At 50.1% G+C, this 17,462-nt stretch overlaps 1 protein-coding gene and 1 long non-coding RNA gene across 3 annotated transcripts in view; one reads left to right on the top strand and one right to left on the bottom strand.

Annotated features, from left to right (window-relative positions):
* The window catches only part of LOC112544557 (uncharacterized), a 121,064-nt gene that overhangs the window by 90,735 nt on the left and 12,867 nt on the right, over positions 1–17,462 (bottom strand). The gene's annotated exons all lie outside the window — the stretch shown is intronic.
* On the top strand, positions 5,562–15,852 carry LOC112544562 (uncharacterized). The gene is made up of 3 exons (XM_075923134.1): positions 5,562–5,601; positions 10,737–10,788; positions 14,583–15,852. The coding sequence occupies exons 1-3, from the start codon at positions 5,562–5,564 to the stop codon at positions 15,850–15,852; spliced, it is 1,362 nt and encodes a 453-aa protein (XP_075779249.1).

A 17,462-nucleotide genomic window follows, 5' to 3' on the forward strand; every position in this document is an offset into this window, starting at 1 on the left:
TCTTGAGGTCCACATTGCTTTCATGGAATCTTCATGTAAATAGAGGGAAGGCCCACTAGGTTGGGGGGGGGGGGGGGAAGAGAACTTCCTCTTCTCTAACAGAAAGATTTGGAGGAAACTTCATGAAAAAGACTGCTCTCAGTCCTCTCCATGGCAGTTTCTGTGGGAGAGTAATCTGTGGGAGGCTCTTCGGCTGTGTCTACACTGGGCCACTTATTTCGGAAAATCAGCCGCTTTTCCGGAATAAGCTGTGAGCTGTCTACACTGGCCCTTGAATTTCTGGAAAAGCAACGACGCTCTTCTGTACAAAATCAGCCGCTATTCCGGAAAAACTATTCTGCTCCCGCTCGGGCATAAGTCCTTATTCCGGAACACTGTTCCAGAAAAGGGCCAGTGTAGACAGCCCAGTAGTCTTTTCCGGAAAAAAGCCCCAATCGCGAAAATGGCGATCGGGGCTCTTTTCCAGAAAAGCGCATCTACATTGGCCACAGACGCTTTTCCGGAAAAAGGGCTTTTCTGGAAAAGCAGCCTGCCAATGTAGATGCTCCTTTTCCGGAAAAACTGAAAACGGAATAGTATTCCGTTTTAAGCAGTTCCGGAAGTTCATGCCAGTGTAGACACAGCCTTCATGTTTAGGGCACTCACCCATTTCCTCCCTCTCCTCATTTGAGACAATACCTGGAAAGTGTTTACAATTATAGCCTTCTGAGGTAAGGAATAAACTCTAAAATTGAGAACTTGGAAATGTGGGAAAAGACTAGAAAGAAAGTTCTCTGTGGGTCTCTTGTCTAAGATCAGCTAAATGGAAAATAAACAGTCTTTATTTTGCTAATCTAGCAATGTAATCTCTATAGTTGTTACCTGAACTGCATGTTGCCATCCCAGAACAGAGCTGGAAGTGGGGAAGAGAGAAGAAAAAAGGAAAACTGAAAAATAGAATAATTGGAGAAAGGGCTCAGAAGCCGCTAGAAGCAGTTATACATATTTCTGTCTCTGAAGGTCAGTCACCCCATGGGAAAGGAGATGAGCTGACAACAGAGGACACCCCGTTGCTAGAAATTGTATGTGATCTTTGATACAAAATGGGAATATAGCTGCCCTAAACAGCCAGTTGGGGCTTCTCCTGAGTGTACCGGGAATTACTGAATGACATAGAACCAAAATAGCCAGCTCACTTATGCATAAGAGTACGTAGGGAAAGAAAAATTGTGATTGAAGAGCACTTTATTCTAGCAGTTGACAGGCAGATTGCAATGGATCAAAAAGGCAGAGAAGATGTAGTTTGGAGAAACCCTGAGACTGTGCTAAATTATGCCACGAGTCACACCTGTCCATAACTGAGCCCAGGATTGTGAACTTATAATTCGTTCCCTCACACGCACTGAACCCAACAGACAAATAAATCTATACACAATGCAAGATGTTCAGTGTACAAGTTTTCAGTATATACATTGAATTTAGACAGCATCTTTCAAGCCAAGAGTCACAAAGTACTTTATAAGTATTAACTGCAAAACCTTCCTCTCCAGTACGCCTGTGCAGCAGAGAGGGCCAGAAAATTTCTTCAGTCACAAAGAATAAGCATCATCATCTGTGGCCTGAATGACAAAATCACAACCCTGATAAAATCCCAAGAGTTCTAGAACAGAACTGGGCAAAATTTCTCATTTGGTGTTTGTTCAAAAGTGGCTTTTTTGTCAAAACAGAATCTTTTACAGGAAAAAAAAGTTTCTAAGATACTTTTCAGGTTTTTATGAAAAAAAAAAATCTCAAAATCAAACACTATTTTTTGTGTTCCGCAAAAAAGGGGGGGGGGGACTGACTATCTGGTTTTCAGATGAAATGCCTGTGCGGGAAGGGTGGGGGGTTTGTTTTGTTTTGGTGTTCATGCTTTGATAAAACCCCCAAAAAATCTGAAAACATTTAAAAGGGGGGGGAGCAGTTACCCAACTTTTTTTTTTTTTTTTACACAAATGATTGACAGTGGTGCTAGTTTTACTACCACTTCTATAGTAGGGAAGGGAAGAAAGTCACCAAGAAAGGACAATGACTAGAATACCTGGAAAGTGCCAAGTTTTAATTAGAGATGATCTCCAAAAATATTTTGGAATCCAAATCAAATGGGATAGTGTTTTTTCTCTTCCAACCTCTGTTGGGTGCTGCTTGTAAATGACTGTGGGAAGATAGAGGCAAAATACACTGCTCTACAGCCAAAATGCTTCTGAAATAAATGTAGTCAAACTTTACTAATTCTGGGTCACTGAGAACGAAAATGATGCTTAAAATTGTTGATTGGCTCTAGTTTTCAAGATATGCTATTGGGTCAATATATACGACCCTTGATTTGTGAATGGCGGAGGATAAGTGAGTTATAAAGGGAAGGGATCTCAATTTAAACCAGAAATGACTAAAATACATCTTTGACTGGATCTATGAATAAATCTATGACTGGGTTTGGACAGTACTTGCTTTTTAGGCAAAACAATGAATGATGCAATCTGAAGCTGGTATTGCGTCATACATGATGGCTGTGTCTACATTGGCACCCTTTTCCAGAAAAGGGATGCTAATGAGACAAGTCGGAATTGCAAATGCCGCGGGGGATTTAAATATCCCCTGCGGCATTTGCATGAACATGGCTGCCGCTTTTTTCCGGCTCGGGGCTTTGCCAGAGAAAAGCACCAGTCTAGACGGGATCTTTCGGAAAATAAACCTTTTCCGGAAGATCCCTTATTCCTGATTTTAAGAGGAATAAGGGATCTTCCGGAAAAGGCTTTATTTTCCGAAAGATCCCGTCTAGACTGGCGCTTTTCTCCGGCAAAGCCCCGAGCCGGAAAAAAGCGGCAGCCATGTTCATGTAAATGTCGCGGGGGATATTTAAATCCCCCGCAGCATTTGCAATTCTGACTTGTCTCATTAGCATCCTGTAGTGGGGTCTATTTGAGGACATGGGAGAGAGGGCGGGCAAAGCCCGCCCACTTTCTAAAAGCCCCTCCCCCAGCCTTGCAGGAGGGACGACTGGACCCATGCTCAATCAATTACTTGGGACAAATAATGACAAAAGGGGACAAGGGGTGCAGGCTAAAGGTTTTAAACTAGGGAACCGGATGGGGACACCGAGCAGAGAACCCCGGACAGCGCCCACTGCTCCTCAAAGCTATCGAAGGAGCCAGTGGACGCCGCCCAGAGAAACTCTGCCCAGATTCGTGAAGCCAGGGAGGAACGGAAATAGGCCCCACAGTCACAGAGAACCCCCTCGTCCAACATCTTGCTCCTAGTATTATAGATGATAGTCTTTGCTAGGGCCAGGAGCAGGTTGATGAGGAGGTCTCGCGACTTTGTGGGGCCGCCGATAGGGTGTGCATATAGGAAAAGGTGAGGGGAAAAGTGCAGCCAGAACCTCAATAAGAGGTTCTGGAGGAGCCAGAATAGGGGCTGCAACCTGGCGCATTCAAGGTAGGCGTGCGCCAGGTTCTCCCTCACGCCGCAGAAGGGGCAGGTGTCTGGGATGGGGGTAAACCACGCCAAGTACACGCCCGTGCTCACAGCTCCATGAAGGAGCCGCCAACTGATGTCCCCAATGGGCCGCAGAATTAGGTCAGAGTAGACGCTGGCCCATTGGGGTTCCCCACCCTCTATGTGTCTTAGATAGTCCCGCCATTTAGTATCGGGGCGGGACACGAGGGTGGGGAAATGCAGGGTATGGAGCACGAGCATGTACAGATGTTGTCTTGGCGCGGTTTGGAAGCAGACTGGCTGCAGATTTTGCAGCCGGCTGGGGGTCCAAGGATGAGGAGGCCGGGGGGGCCCGCGGAACAGGGGCCCAATAATGAGGGATGGAGGCTTTGCAGGAGGGGAGGGGCGGGGCGGGGCGTACCCTCTCGCAGGGCTCTCTGTAGGAAATCGAGAGCGGGCCATGGCAAAGCCGCCTTCACCTCCTGGAGTAAGTGCAGGGAGGTTCGGGGGGTGGAGAGCCCCATGCGCTGAGCGAGCGCCCGGGGGTCCACCCAGTCCCCCCCGTCGTAGTCCAGGAGGTCTCCAACCATGGTGGTTTCTGCCAGGATCAGCCTCCGGCGCACCGAGGGAGACTCCGCCACCTGCACGCACAAGGCTAGATTGTGGAGCAGGGGCTCCGCAAGGAGGTCTGCTCCCTCGGAGGCCACAACGGACCTGGTCGCCGAAAACAGCTTCCAGGTCTGGAGGAGGTCCTGGTAGAATTCCGGCAGCTCTGAGAAGTCTCGCGGAAAGCCCCTCGGGTGAATAAAAAAGAGCTGCTGGTCGTATCGGAGCCCTCGGAGGCGGTGGAGGAAGGCGCACGCCAAGGTGCCCCATGCCGGACTACCTGCACTAAAGAGGAGTCTCTGCAGGGCCTGGAGGCGGAAGGTCCAGACCTGGCTGCGCATGCAGACCAGACCCTGACCCCCCTCCTCCAGGAGGAGGGACAAGACCCCTGCAGAGACCCAGTGCAGTCCTGGCCAAAAGAACTCCAAAGCTGCCCTCTGGAGCTTGGTCAGGACCTCCGGGGCCGGGCGCAGGGTGTTGAGCCGGTGCCAGAGCATGGACAGGACCAGCTGATTTAGCACCAGCGCTCTCCCGCGAAGGGAGAGACACCGGAGCAGTCCTGTCCATCTCGGCAGCCGCTCACCCACCCTGGCCTCCAAACCTTGCCAGTTTTCCGGCAGAGAAGGATGCGTGGCGGATAAATAAACGCCCAGATAGAGCAGCGGACCCGCGCTCCACCTGATGGCCTGAAGCACGGGTGGGAGGGAGCCGGGCCGCCACCCGTCCCCGACCACCAAGCCAGAATTCTTGACCCAGTTGACCCGGGCGGAGGAGGCTGCCGAGTAGATGGCTTGGCAAGCCTACACCCGCGCCAGGTCGCCCGGGTCCTGGACCACGAGGAGCACGTCATCGGCGTACGCCGACAGGACCAGCCGCAGCTCCGGCTCCCGAAGCACCAACCCTGTCAACCTCCTATGGAGGAGACAGAGGAAGGGCTCGATCGCCAGAGCATACAGCTGGCCCGACAGCGGACACCCCTGACGTACCCCCCGCCCGAAGCTGACCGGCTCGGTCAGGGTCCAGTTGAGCCTGACCAGACACTCCGCGAGGGCGTACAGCACCCAGAGAAAACCCACAAACCGGGGCCCGAAGCCGAAGGCCTGCAGGGTGCCCAGGAGATACCCGTGGTCCATCCTGTCGAATGCCTTCTCCTGGTCCAGGGACAGGAGGGCGAACGACAAGCCATCCCTACGCCCGAGCTCTAAGAGAACCCAGACCAAATACAAGTTGTCAAATATACTACGGCCCGGGACGGTGTAGGTCTGGTCGGCACGCCCCCCACCGCTAGGCCCCTCTCCACCGCCTCCTGGGCGGCGGCCTCCGAGGCGAGAAAGAATACAACCTTCCCGTACATTTTGGAGGCCGCCACCACGGCCGAGGCCCCCACCACCTTCGCCAACGCCCGCACGTAAGTTTCTACGTGGGGCGAGGTGGCGACCAGGAGGCAATGAACGCCGTGCCTCCTGGTCATGGTGAGAAAGAGGCCCCGGCCACCCAGGATGGAGCTGGAGGCGGCGGTCAGGGCTGATGACACGGCAGGTGAGGGGGCGGCAGCGGCCACCTGGGCGTACGCTCTGGGGGCCTTGGTTGAATCACCCCCAGAGCCGGTGGAGGGAACAGCAGGGGAAGGAGGGGCTGCGGTAGATGATAGGGCCACAGGGGGCGGGGCGGCCTCGACCACGGGGGGTTTGACCTTCGGGGCCGGGCCTTTACCCTTTTTCCTCCCCCCGCCCTTTTTCCCGGCCAAGGTGGTGGTTGCTCTCAGATGTGAGGGAGCATAGGACGTGGCAGCGGCGGAGCTCGGACCTGGGGTCGGGAGGTCGGCCGCGGCATTCTTTAGGCCTGGTGGCAATGGAGGGACCGTGGGACTGACAAGGGCAGGGGCTTCCTCCATCATGAAGGGGGAAAGGGCTTTCAAATGGCAGAGGGGGAGTGGGAGGGGCAGGAATTAACCGCTCCTCCCCACCGAGCAACAGGCAGGGGAGGAGGGCGTCAGTAAGGAGAAGGAGGAGGAGGGAGGAAGGGCACAGGTTTCAGGGACGGGCAACTGAGGAAGGGGGGACGTTTAGCAGCCTCTCCTCCCTGCTGAAGGAGGAGGGCGCTATTGTAGGGGGAGGGACGCGGGGGAAAAAAAGGGGGGGCGCGATTGGGCGGGGGGGAAGGCAACCACTCCCTCCCGCTGACTATTGCAGGGAGGGAGGGCACCAGGAATGGCAGGATGAAAACGGGACACCGAGGGGCCAGCAACCACTCCTCCTTGTAAGGCTGCAGACAGAGGAGGAGGGCGCTGGCAGGGCAGACAGGGGGCCAAGGTAATGGGTACAGGGCGGGGGCCGGCTCCTCCGGCTGCACTGGGATACAATGGGGGGGTACTATGGGGCCATTGGGGGAGTGCGGTGAACAGGGGGGCTAACTAAAAGGGGAGGGGTGGGGCACAAGCGCTCGGGGCAGGGGGGACAGGGCAGATCGGGCAGTACTCAAGGGCTGACAGGCGGCCGGGGCGGGGGGGAGGACGAAATGGAAGTGGAACAGCAGCTGAGAGGGGCGGGGCACACACACAGTTGGGCTAGCTGGGGTAGGGGCGTGGCTGGTAAACTTTGGGAACGGGTGTGGTGGGTAAGTGACTGGGGAGGGAGGGGAAATGAAAAACTAGGCTAGCAGGGGAGGGGCAGGCAGTGGAGAAGGACACAAGCTGCTGGGGGTGGGTGACCAGGGGTGAGGGTGGCCCCCCAACCAAATGTAGCTGAAGGAGGGGAGCCAAGTCCAAGGAGGTGGGGAGGGAGCACGCCCACGAGCGCTGTGGGGGCTCGACCTCGCCCACTGCTGCAGCAGAGTCCCAGGTGGAGGGCGGGGCAGCAATCCCCGCAAGGGGGAGAAGAGACAGTCCAGGTGGTGAGGGGTGGTGGAAGGGGTGTTGGGGGTGGTGGCAGCAGGGGGGGGGCAGCTGGACTGGGGGGAGGGCTCTGAGCCTCTCCCCCAGCCCCCTTTCGACAGCTCAGTTCACCACCACCCCTGAGGCAGATGAAAAAAACTCAGTCTTTTTAAACAAACCCCCTCCACAGTTCTCGATGGTGATCTCCTCTTCTCCCCCTCAGCAGGGTGCAGCAGCAGCAGTGGGCAGGCAGCAGGGGAAGGCCTCCAGGTGGTAGTGCTGGTGGGGTCGTCCTCCTTCTCTGGAACGGTGGAGGGGAGGAGGGGCAGCCGGCAAGCCCCCCCTCCCCTCTCAGGGGGTATGTCTACACTACCCCGCTAGTTCGAACTAGCGGGGTAATGTAGGCATACCGCAATTGCAAATGAAGCCCGGGATTTGAATTTCCCGGGCTTCATTTGCATAAGCGGGGAGCCGCCATTTTTAAATCCCCGCTCGTTCAAACCCCGTGCAGCGAGGAGTAACGGTACTTCAAACTAGGAAGCCTAGTTCGAACTACCTAGTTCGTGCCGCATGTAGCTGCGCGGCACAGGGTTCGAACGAGCGGGGATTTAAAAATGGCGGAGCCCCGCTTATGCAAATGAAGCCCGGGAAATTCAAATCCCGGGCTTCATTTGCAAGTGCGGTATGCATACATTACCCTGCTAGTTCGAACTAGCGGGGTAGTGTAGATATACCCTGACAGACCTGCTGGAGGTACAGGTACCTGGGAAGGGGGAGACGAGAAGTGGCCCAGGGGATAGCACGGGCGGAGAGCAGCCCTCGGCCAGCAAGTTGCGGGCTGGAGCCCCTGCTGAGCCAGCCGCAGCTGCACGGCTGCATTCAGGGCCCCTGGAAAATTTTGTTACCACCCTTACACATCAAGCTGGGTCTGATGAAGAACTTTGTCAAGGCCATGGACAAAACACAAGCAGCTTTCAAGTACCTCCGTGGAAAATTTCCAAGGTTAAGTGAAGCTAAGATAAAGGAAGGTGTCTTTGTTGGTCCTGAGATTCGTGAACTTCTTCGAGATGATGCATTTGACCGTGCACTGCATGGCAAGGAAAAGACGTCATGGAAATCCTTCCAGTTAGTGGCAATAAATTTTCTTGGAAACAACAAGGCAGACAACTACAGGTTGTTGGTGGAAAACCTCCTCAAGGCATACAAAAGCCTTGGTTGCAACATGTCACTAAAGATACATTTTTTTCACTCTCATCTAGATTTTTTTCCACCAAACTGCAAAGCAGTGAGCAACGAGCACGGCGAGCAATTTCACCAGGACATTGCAACAATGGAGAAACGCTATCAGGGCAAATGGAGCCCATCAATGCTTGCAGACTATTGCTGGACAGTGACAAGAGATGCTCCATTTAATGAATACAAGAGACAAGCCAAGAAGCGCCAAGTAGACACTGAATAGGACTAAACTATGTACATAATAGTTTTTTGCCTTTTGTTTCATAATACATATTTATATAACCCTTTTGCTGATTTTTAAAGTGTTACATAAACAGGACAGGTGAAATATGATCACGTAAAGCAACCATAAACACATGAAAAGACCTAGGTTTACAATTTATGATTAAAACTCTACTATCTACACAACATTCATAGATGTAAAATGTAAAAACTTAAATATCTTGGAAACAGTAGCCAATCAGTTGTTTTAATTGTCATATTTGAATTCAGCACATCAAAATACATAATAAATAGCACATTTTATCTCTGAAGCAGACGACTCCTAAAAAATTGTAGACCAGTGATATCTGTCACTTTTTCTTTGCCAGAAAACAGCATTATTTTATGATTAGAGCAGTGTTTCTCAAATGATGTTCTGTGGAACCCCAGGGTTCCGCTAAGTGAAAATAAGAGTTCTGTGAGAAAATTCCATTACATTAACAATTTTATGATTTTTTTAAAAATAATATTTAAGCATTTATTAATTTTGTTGGAAACAATTTTCATTTGTGTTGATCTCATGACCTTGTTTAGCATTTGTTTATTATTATCGTTACTTATTTGTAATCTACTTTTTCAGCACCATATATAAGACTGTTTATTAGAGGTTCCACAAAATTCTTTCTAGTTTAAAATGGTTCCGTAGCCAAATAAAATTGGGAAACACTGAACGGGATGTTAAACTATTAGGCTACATCTAGACTGGCATGATTTTTCGCAAATGCTTTTAACTGAAAAGTTTTCCATTAAAAGCTTTTGCGGAAAAGAGCGTCTAGATTGGCAGGGACGCTTTTCCACAAAAGCACTTTTTGCGGAAAAGCATCCGTGCCAATCTAGACACGGTTTTGCGCAAGAAATCCCTGATCGCCATTTTCGCGATCAGGGCTTTTTTGCGCAAAACAATACCGCGTTGTCTACACTGCCCCTCTTGCGCAAAAGCATTTACGCAAGAGGGCTTTTGCCTGAACGGGAGCAGCATAGCATTTCTGCAAGAAGCACTGATTTCAGATAGTAGGAAGTCAGTGTTCTTGCAGAAATTCAAGCGGCCAGAAATTCAAGCAGGTGCTTTTGCGGAAAAACTTGCCAGTCTAGATGCAGCCTTAAAGTGCTATTGTTTTTATTATGGTAGCACTTTGACACTTATGCACTGTTCATATACATAGGGTATGTCTACAACCACAGTTAAACACCCAGGCTACGTCTACACTGGCATCCCTTCCAGAAAAGGGATGTCAATGTAGCACGTCGGAATAGCAAAATCCGCGGGATTTGCATTAACATGGCTACTTCAAAGTAGGAATAAGAGATCCTCCGGAAAAGGGCTTATTTTCCGGAGAATCACGTCTAGACTGGCGCTTTTCTCCGGCTTATCTCCAAGCCGGAAAAAAGTGGCAGCCATGTTAATGCAAATACTGCGGGGGATATTTAAATCCCCCGCGGATTTTGCTATTCCGATGTGCTACATTAGCATCCCTTTTCCGGAAAGAGGTGCCAATGTAGACACAGCCCCACAGTTGAACCATGTCACCTGACTCAGGCTTGCGGGGCTTGGGTGGGGGGCTATTTAACTGTAGTGTAGACATTCGGGTTTGGGCTGGAGCCTGGGCTTTGGGGTCCCATGAACATCCCAGAGTCCTGGCTCCAGCCTGATCCAGAACATCTACTCTGCAATTAAACAGTGTTCCCAAAAGATGGTCTGAAATGACTGTCGGCATAGGGTATTGCTGCACCTCCCGGCTTGAAGTGGTTTCCATCATATATAGGGTTAAACTTTACTGTTTGGTTCAATGACTCTCCACTCCGCCCACTACACAAATTGTTCCAGCGCTGCTGGCTGTAGGCTGTAATTTTAAGTGTTTTCTAGCTCCTGTCCTACACTTTACCATGAGACACAGTGCTTGTGCTGAATGTAGAGGATTACATGGAAAGACTGATTTACTGGTGGTGACTATCCTAGACCATGAGCCAGTCTCCTTTGGTCTGGCCAGCACTTTAACATACTAACCATGTCGAGGTGGGCCTGTCATAATCTTTCCATTGAAAAACCTGAAGTTTAGAACCCGCTCAACAACAAGGATACTTATTCTAGGGAAAAAATGACCTTTTGGAAGTTGATTTTTTTAGAACATTATTTATGGACATCTGCTTGGAAAAGAAAGCTGAAATGTGAAAATAGCAGATGAGGGGGGCGGTTATCTGGCACAGAACACATAAATGTGACAGGCAGATATAAAACCTAGAGAGGTGAAAGATGGTTCAACCTGGGCTTTAGTAAACCTTGGTCTGATTTCTACTTGTGTCACAGAATTCCTGCGTGACTTCATGTCTCCATGCTTCAGATCCCCTAGCTGCGAATGGTAGGTAACGGCTCTTCCCTGCTTCAGAGAAGAGTTGTGAACGAATGCATTAGAGACTATACAGAGCTTTGGCACTACAGGAATGGAGGCCTCCTAGACAGCTAGAACTTCTGTCCTAAAAGCAGAGTGGACTCTACAGAAACTCCCATGTACCCTAATAGCTTTTGTTTCTTTGTTCATTTGTTTTGGTTTCATTTATTTTTAGCCAAATGTTACAAATATAGCAGGAAAGTTGTTACATTTTAGCCTCATTAATTAAAACTAATAAACCCCAAGTACCTTATGTTTTTCTCAATCAGAATATTATCATCAGTTACACTACACTAACCCTTTTCCATCAAAGAGCAGCCCAGGACCCTCAAATGTAACTCCAGAGTGATCACCTTGGAGTTTCTCCATAAAGTAAAGCTTGCATAAATTTGCAGAACAGATGGCTGCACTGTGAGACAATCCATCAGATGGCTCTGAAGAGTTTAATACAATTAAGGATATGCAATCTGGAAATGCCCCGGGCTCAGACAATTTGTCCAATGATTACTATAAAGCTTTCAAAAACAAACCTGCATAAACTTGGTGATTTCTTGCCAACCGCAAGAGATTCAACCATGAAGGGAAACAAATCAAGCCCCTTAATTCCTTCATGGCATTGTGAGGTAATGGAGAGGTGGGAATAGTAAATATTAGTGAAATATAAACAATTATTATTCATAAATAGTTTGCCGTTACAGTACCTTTTATCTAAGAAACTCAAACATTAATTCTCACAGCACCCCAGAGAAGGCAGCAGTGACACCCGATTTGCAGATGGGGAAACTGAGGCATAGCATTTTGTTAACAGAAAACAGAACCCAGGAGTCTTGCCTTCCTCGCTCTTGTTCTAACCACACTCCTTTTCTCTCCCAACTACCATCAATCCGCATTCCCATTCTGTTGACTTGACAATTCTCGAGTGACTGGCAGCTTCCCAGACTAAAGAAGACAGCTTCCCTTTGACACCAGAAGAGATAGAAGGCTCTTTAGAAGAAGGCACAAAATTCTGGGCACACACACTTCTTATTTCTAAAGGACTATGAACTGAATCATGAAAATACTGTCTTAGAGCATTAACCAACTCCAGTTTCGGTAGCTTTTTAGTAGATGCCCAAAATGTACTTTGCAGTTCTGTTATGCCTAAGCATAGTTGGGGGTTGAAAGAGAAAGAGATGTAGGGGAGATGTAACGTAGGGGAGGTTTCTCTAATCTAAAATGCAGAAGGTGTTGAGTTCATGTTCTTTAATTATTAATATTAAATTTCTGTAAACTCGGCAATCTCTAAAGGGACAGTTGGAGGTACAAGTTGCAGATCTATAGTTAGGATGAGTTGAATTTTGCACTTAAAACGGGGATTCAACCTGTGTTACATTTCCAGACAAACCCTAAGTGAAGAGGGATTTGAGGCCAAGCTATTATATCAGTAACTGAGAGTAAATTACATTATCAGGATGTTGTATTATCCCAAAAACAAGCATTATGAACCCAGGAAATTCAGGGCTATGGTTTATCTTAAAAGAAATCTAAACATACTACAGTATGGAAGGCACAGTGAAGGCACCCATTCCCTGTAATGACACTATGCAATAACAATATGCATATCAGCAATGTATATTAGTGCTCAAAGACTCAGATTAAACTGATTTTAAAAACCACTTGATTTTTCCAATTGTTTCCCCTCTTAGGGTGCGTCTACACAGCAGGGCTTAGCTCAATTTCAAGTTATTTCAAGTTATGCCAATTGTGTAGCTTATTTCGAAATAGCTTATTTTGAAATTGGGAGCATCTATATAACACTTTTTTTGAAATAGAGCACTCTTCCTCTGACTTCCCTTACTCCTTGTACAATAAGACTACGTCTACACTGGCCCCATAAAACGGAATAGTCATGCAAAGCAGGTAAGTCAGAATAGGGAAATCCACGGGGGATTTAAATATCCCCCGCGGATTTAAATAAACATGTCCGCCGCTTTTTTCCCGGCTTGGGGAAAAGCTGGAAAAAAGCGTCTAGACTGGCGCGATCCTCCGGAATAAAGCCCTTTTCCGGAGGATCTCTTATTCCTACTTGAATATGATTGATCTTATCATGATTGATAAGAATATCATGAGAGACCGTATCAAAACCTTACTAAAGTCTAGGTATACCACATCCACGGCTTCTCCCTTATCCACAAGACTCGTTATCCTATCAAAGAAAGCTATCAGTTTCGTTTGACATGATTTGTTCTTTACAAATCCATGCTGGCTGTTCCCTATAACCTTACTACCTACCAAGGGAATGTCTGTCACCAGAGCCATGTAGATTAGTTTACTAGACATACCTAAATGAAGCGGCGATTTAAATAATCGCCACTTCATTTAAATTAAAATGGCTGCCGCGCTGAACTGATCAGCTGTTTGTCGGCTCAGCGAACTAGTCTGGACGCTCCGCGGTCAACATCAAAGGTATTTGTCGACTGCCCCGTTATGCCTTGTGGGATGAGGTTTACCGGGGCGATTGACAAATACCTTTGATGTCAACCGCGGAGCATCCAGACTAGCACGCTGAGCCGTCAAACAGTTGATCGGCTCAGTGCAGCAGCCATTTTAATTTAAATGAAGTGGCGATTATTTAAATCGCCACTTCATTTGGGTATGTCTAGTAAACTAATTTACATGGCTCTAACAACAGAGCCATGTAGTCTAGACATACCTCAAGTGTTTGCAGATGATTTCCTTCTTCTACCCCCCAATCACATAGCTCAAGTGCAAGAGACATGTCTTGAGGCCAAGACTGCCCATTGTTGACTGCTGAAGATTCGCCTGGGGAAAAATAGTGTTTGATCATGTAATTTAGCTCCATATTCTATTTCATATCCAAAGGGGACTGAATGAAGGCTGCATAGCAGGGGTGGTCAAAAGGGTCTCCGTGGGCGAGATCCGACCCACCAAGCAGGTTGATGCCCTGCCATGACCCTGCCACCCCCGGGCCAATGAGGGCCTAGGGACGGGGGACTGAGCAAAGTCTCCTCTCCCACCGGGGTGCACAGTGCTTAGAATCCACAATCAGGGTTGATTCCAAGTGCCATGCACCCCTTGCAGGGCAGGGAGTGAGAGACTTTGCATACTCTCCTTGCCCCCAGGCCTATCAGGGCCTGAGAGCATAGGGAAGCATGTGAAACCTCTTCTGCCCCCTCCCCCCACTGAGCAACTGGTGGTTGACTCTAAGCTTGGTGCACCCTTGCAGGGCGGGAGCAGGGAGCCCTCCCACCCCTGCCCCAGGCCCCAACTGACCTGGGGGTGGGAGGAGTATGTGAAGTCTCCTCCTGCTGCCAGGGGCGCAGGTGCTTAGAGGGAACCACCAGCTGTTCACAACAGCTGGCGGTTCTCTCTGGGGCAGCATGCGCTCCTCCCACCGTCAGGCCAATCAAGGTCTGTGGGCAGGGAAGCACAGAAGTGTCCTGGTCCTGCCCCTTCCACCTGAGGCCTGGCCCCTTCCAGGGCATCTCGGGGCCACTTCAAAAATTTCTGAAGTCACCCCCCCAAATAAAGTTGCGCACTCCTGCTGTATGGATTACTTCAATTCTGCCATTAGCTAATGTTGGAGAGTTAGACTTTGCAACCTTTCTTCTTTTCTCTGTATTTTGTATGTAATATATAGAACACTCTCAAAATCACAGGAGAATTATAATTAAGTATATGATATATATTGCATTTGCAGCGTATTTCAAAGTGAATTGGACTTTAATAACTTTTCTCATCCCCCGCATCCCCTTCACCCTCAGGGGCTCGGCCGTCGCTAAGGGTCCCCTGACCAACGCAGACCGCGCCATCAGGCAGCTGGTCTGGAAGTGGCTCTACCTCCCCCAAAGGGCCAGCTCGGACATCATCTACATCTCGCACAGGCAAGGGGGTGCCAACGTCCCACACATGGGAGACCTGTGCGATATCGCAACCGTGACCCACGCCTTCCACCTCCTGACGTGCCCAGACCGCAAAGTGCGGACCATCGCGAACGCCACCCTGAAAGAGACCGTCGGCAAGCGCGCCGCCAGGGCCCCCGCTCCGCAGGACACCATAGCCTTCCTCAACGGTTCCCTTGAGAACGACCTAGGAAGGCAAGGGGGAGAAATGTCCTCCCTCTGGTCCCGCGCCGCCACCCGCCGCCTGGGGAAGAGGATCGGCTGCCACTGGACCTGGGCGGAGGAGCGAGAAGAGATGGGCATCCTGATCCCACGCATCAACTCCGACCAGAACACGGTCGTCATACCGCCCGCCCGGAAACTACTGGAGAGGGTCCTGAAGTCCACCCTCCGCTGCCTCTACGCTGAGAACCTGAAAAAGAAGCCAGACCAGGGCAAGGTTTTCGAGGTATCCAGCAAGTGGACCGCCAGCAACCACTTCCTTTCCGGGAGGAGCTTCACCCGCTTCATCGACTGGCGCTTCGTCCACAGGGCCCGCCTCAACTGCATCCCCCTCAACGAAGCCGCCCGCTTCGGCAACCGGGACAAGCGCTGCAGACGCTGCGGCTATGAGAACGAGACCCTGCCCCACGTCCTCTGCGGCTGCGAAACACACTCGGGGGCCTGGTTACTGCGCCACAACGCCATCCAGGACCGCGTCGTCAAGGCCCTGCCTCCGACCTTGGGCACCGTCATGGAGGACTCTGTCGTCCTGGGTACAAACAGCCTCCTCCGACCGGACATCGTCATCACCAACGAGGAGGTGAAAAAGATCATCATGGTGGACGTGTCCGTCCCCTTTGAGAACCAGTCGGCGGCGTTTCAGGCAGCCCGTCTCTGGAAGATCGTCAAATACACACCACTGGCGGACACCCTGAGGGGTTATTCGGTCGAGATCTACACCCTGCTTGTGGGGGCGCTGGGGTCGTGGGACCCCCAGAACGAGCTGGTGCTGGAAGCTTACGGCATCGGGAAGAAGTACACCGGCCTCATGAGACAGCTGATGGTCTCAGACACCTTCTGGTGGTCCCGTGATATCTACACAGAGCACGTCATGGGCCACCGCCAATATCAGGACACACAGAACAACTGAACCGCACGGGACATCGGGAGGGTTTTTTTGGGGGGGCCTCCAGTCCTCGTCCTTCCCCCCCCTCTTTTTCCCTCCCACGAGACTGAGCTCGTGGCCCACTCCCAGGTGCGGTCCACAACCGTGCCAGAGGACAGGGATGCGGAAGAAGAGGAGCCATGGGACCCGACTGACTCTGAGGACTTTGATACGGAGTCAGGACTTTATCCCATTGGACTTGAGACTTTGAAACCAGACCGCTCTAGGACTTTGATACCGAGTCAGGACTTTATCCCTTTGGACTTTGAGACTTTGAAACCGGACCTTGGTGCTTGGACTGTTTCAACGGGCCTCTGAACTATAACCCCGCTGGCCACAGCGGGACTAAATGGCTGCCCCTTACTACGGGGGTCGACAGGGGCCCCTCCAGGGGCAATTTACCCCCCCCCCCCCGAGGGCCCCTCGGCAGCCGTGGCAGCGAGCCCAGAGAGGACAAGGATGCGGCAGAAGAGGAAGCCGAGAGACAAGAAGGACTCAGTGTCACTTGACACCAGGGGAGGGTTTCTTTGGGGGATGTTGGTTTTTCTACTGCTCCTCCTCTCTCCCCAAGGACTAAGTAAAAAAATCGCTCCCCATCGCTCCAGAGGACAAGTAAGCGGAAGAAGAGGACGCCGAGGGACAAACAAGGTTTAAGGACTCGGTGTCATTGGACACCAGGGGAGGGTTTTTTCTGGGGGGGTTTACCATGTTCCCCCTCCCGCCCCATCATCCTACAGAATTTACATATATTCTGTATTCTCCACGCAAGGGGCACGACTGGCATTCCGGATGATGGGGACACCCCACCAGTGGGTCTCACCCACGGGGTACGCCGGGTATCGCGGAACGGGCCAAGTAACCGGGCTCCCCCGTGCCGGGTACCCCCTCACCCTAACCCCAAAACCTGACCCCGGATGTACTCATTTGCTTGATAACTGCTAACTGTATACTTGCCGTTTGCTTGTCAAACATTTTCTCAATAAATGTCAATTTGTTTGCGTGTTGTATTTTCATTGTAGTCTAGTTAATGGAAACTGTCTTTTTAAGAAACCACTAGGCCACTTGATTGTAGAATGTGGTTGAAGAATCCAAAAGTTGTGCAAGAGAGATTGTTGTGTATACTGAGAGAGGAAAATCCCCACTTGTCTATACTCCATTAAGGTCAGAACTTGATCTACTTAAAGGTATCTTTCCAGACCTAATGCTTCCAACTCTCATGATTTTATCATGAGTCCTGTAATAGTCAAGAAGCTGCAGCTCCTGAAGACATGTGAGACCTTCATCTTTAATTTTGTAAAAAATAAATAAATAAAAAGGAAATGGTTAGGTCTCATGGTTGTTGCAGAGGAGAGCATGAAACATAAGTCAAGTGTACCCTGAAGACTCAAAAACCAGCAGACAAATGAAAAGGCTTCAAAGTATATTATTAATTTATAAATCTAATGATTTTTAAACCACTTGTGATTTTGGATGGAGTCAGGAGGAGGGTTTGACCGATGAGTTTTGAATGTTTGGTGCTGGCAATGCTGCAGAAACTAACCCACCTCCTTAAAGATGTAACAAGTAGCATTTACTGGGAGATCAGATGCCTCATG

The sequence above is a fragment of the Pelodiscus sinensis genome, chromosome 3, assembly GCF_049634645.1.
Source record: "Pelodiscus sinensis isolate JC-2024 chromosome 3, ASM4963464v1, whole genome shotgun sequence".
Classification (NCBI taxonomy): domain Eukaryota; kingdom Metazoa; phylum Chordata; order Testudines; family Trionychidae; genus Pelodiscus; species Pelodiscus sinensis.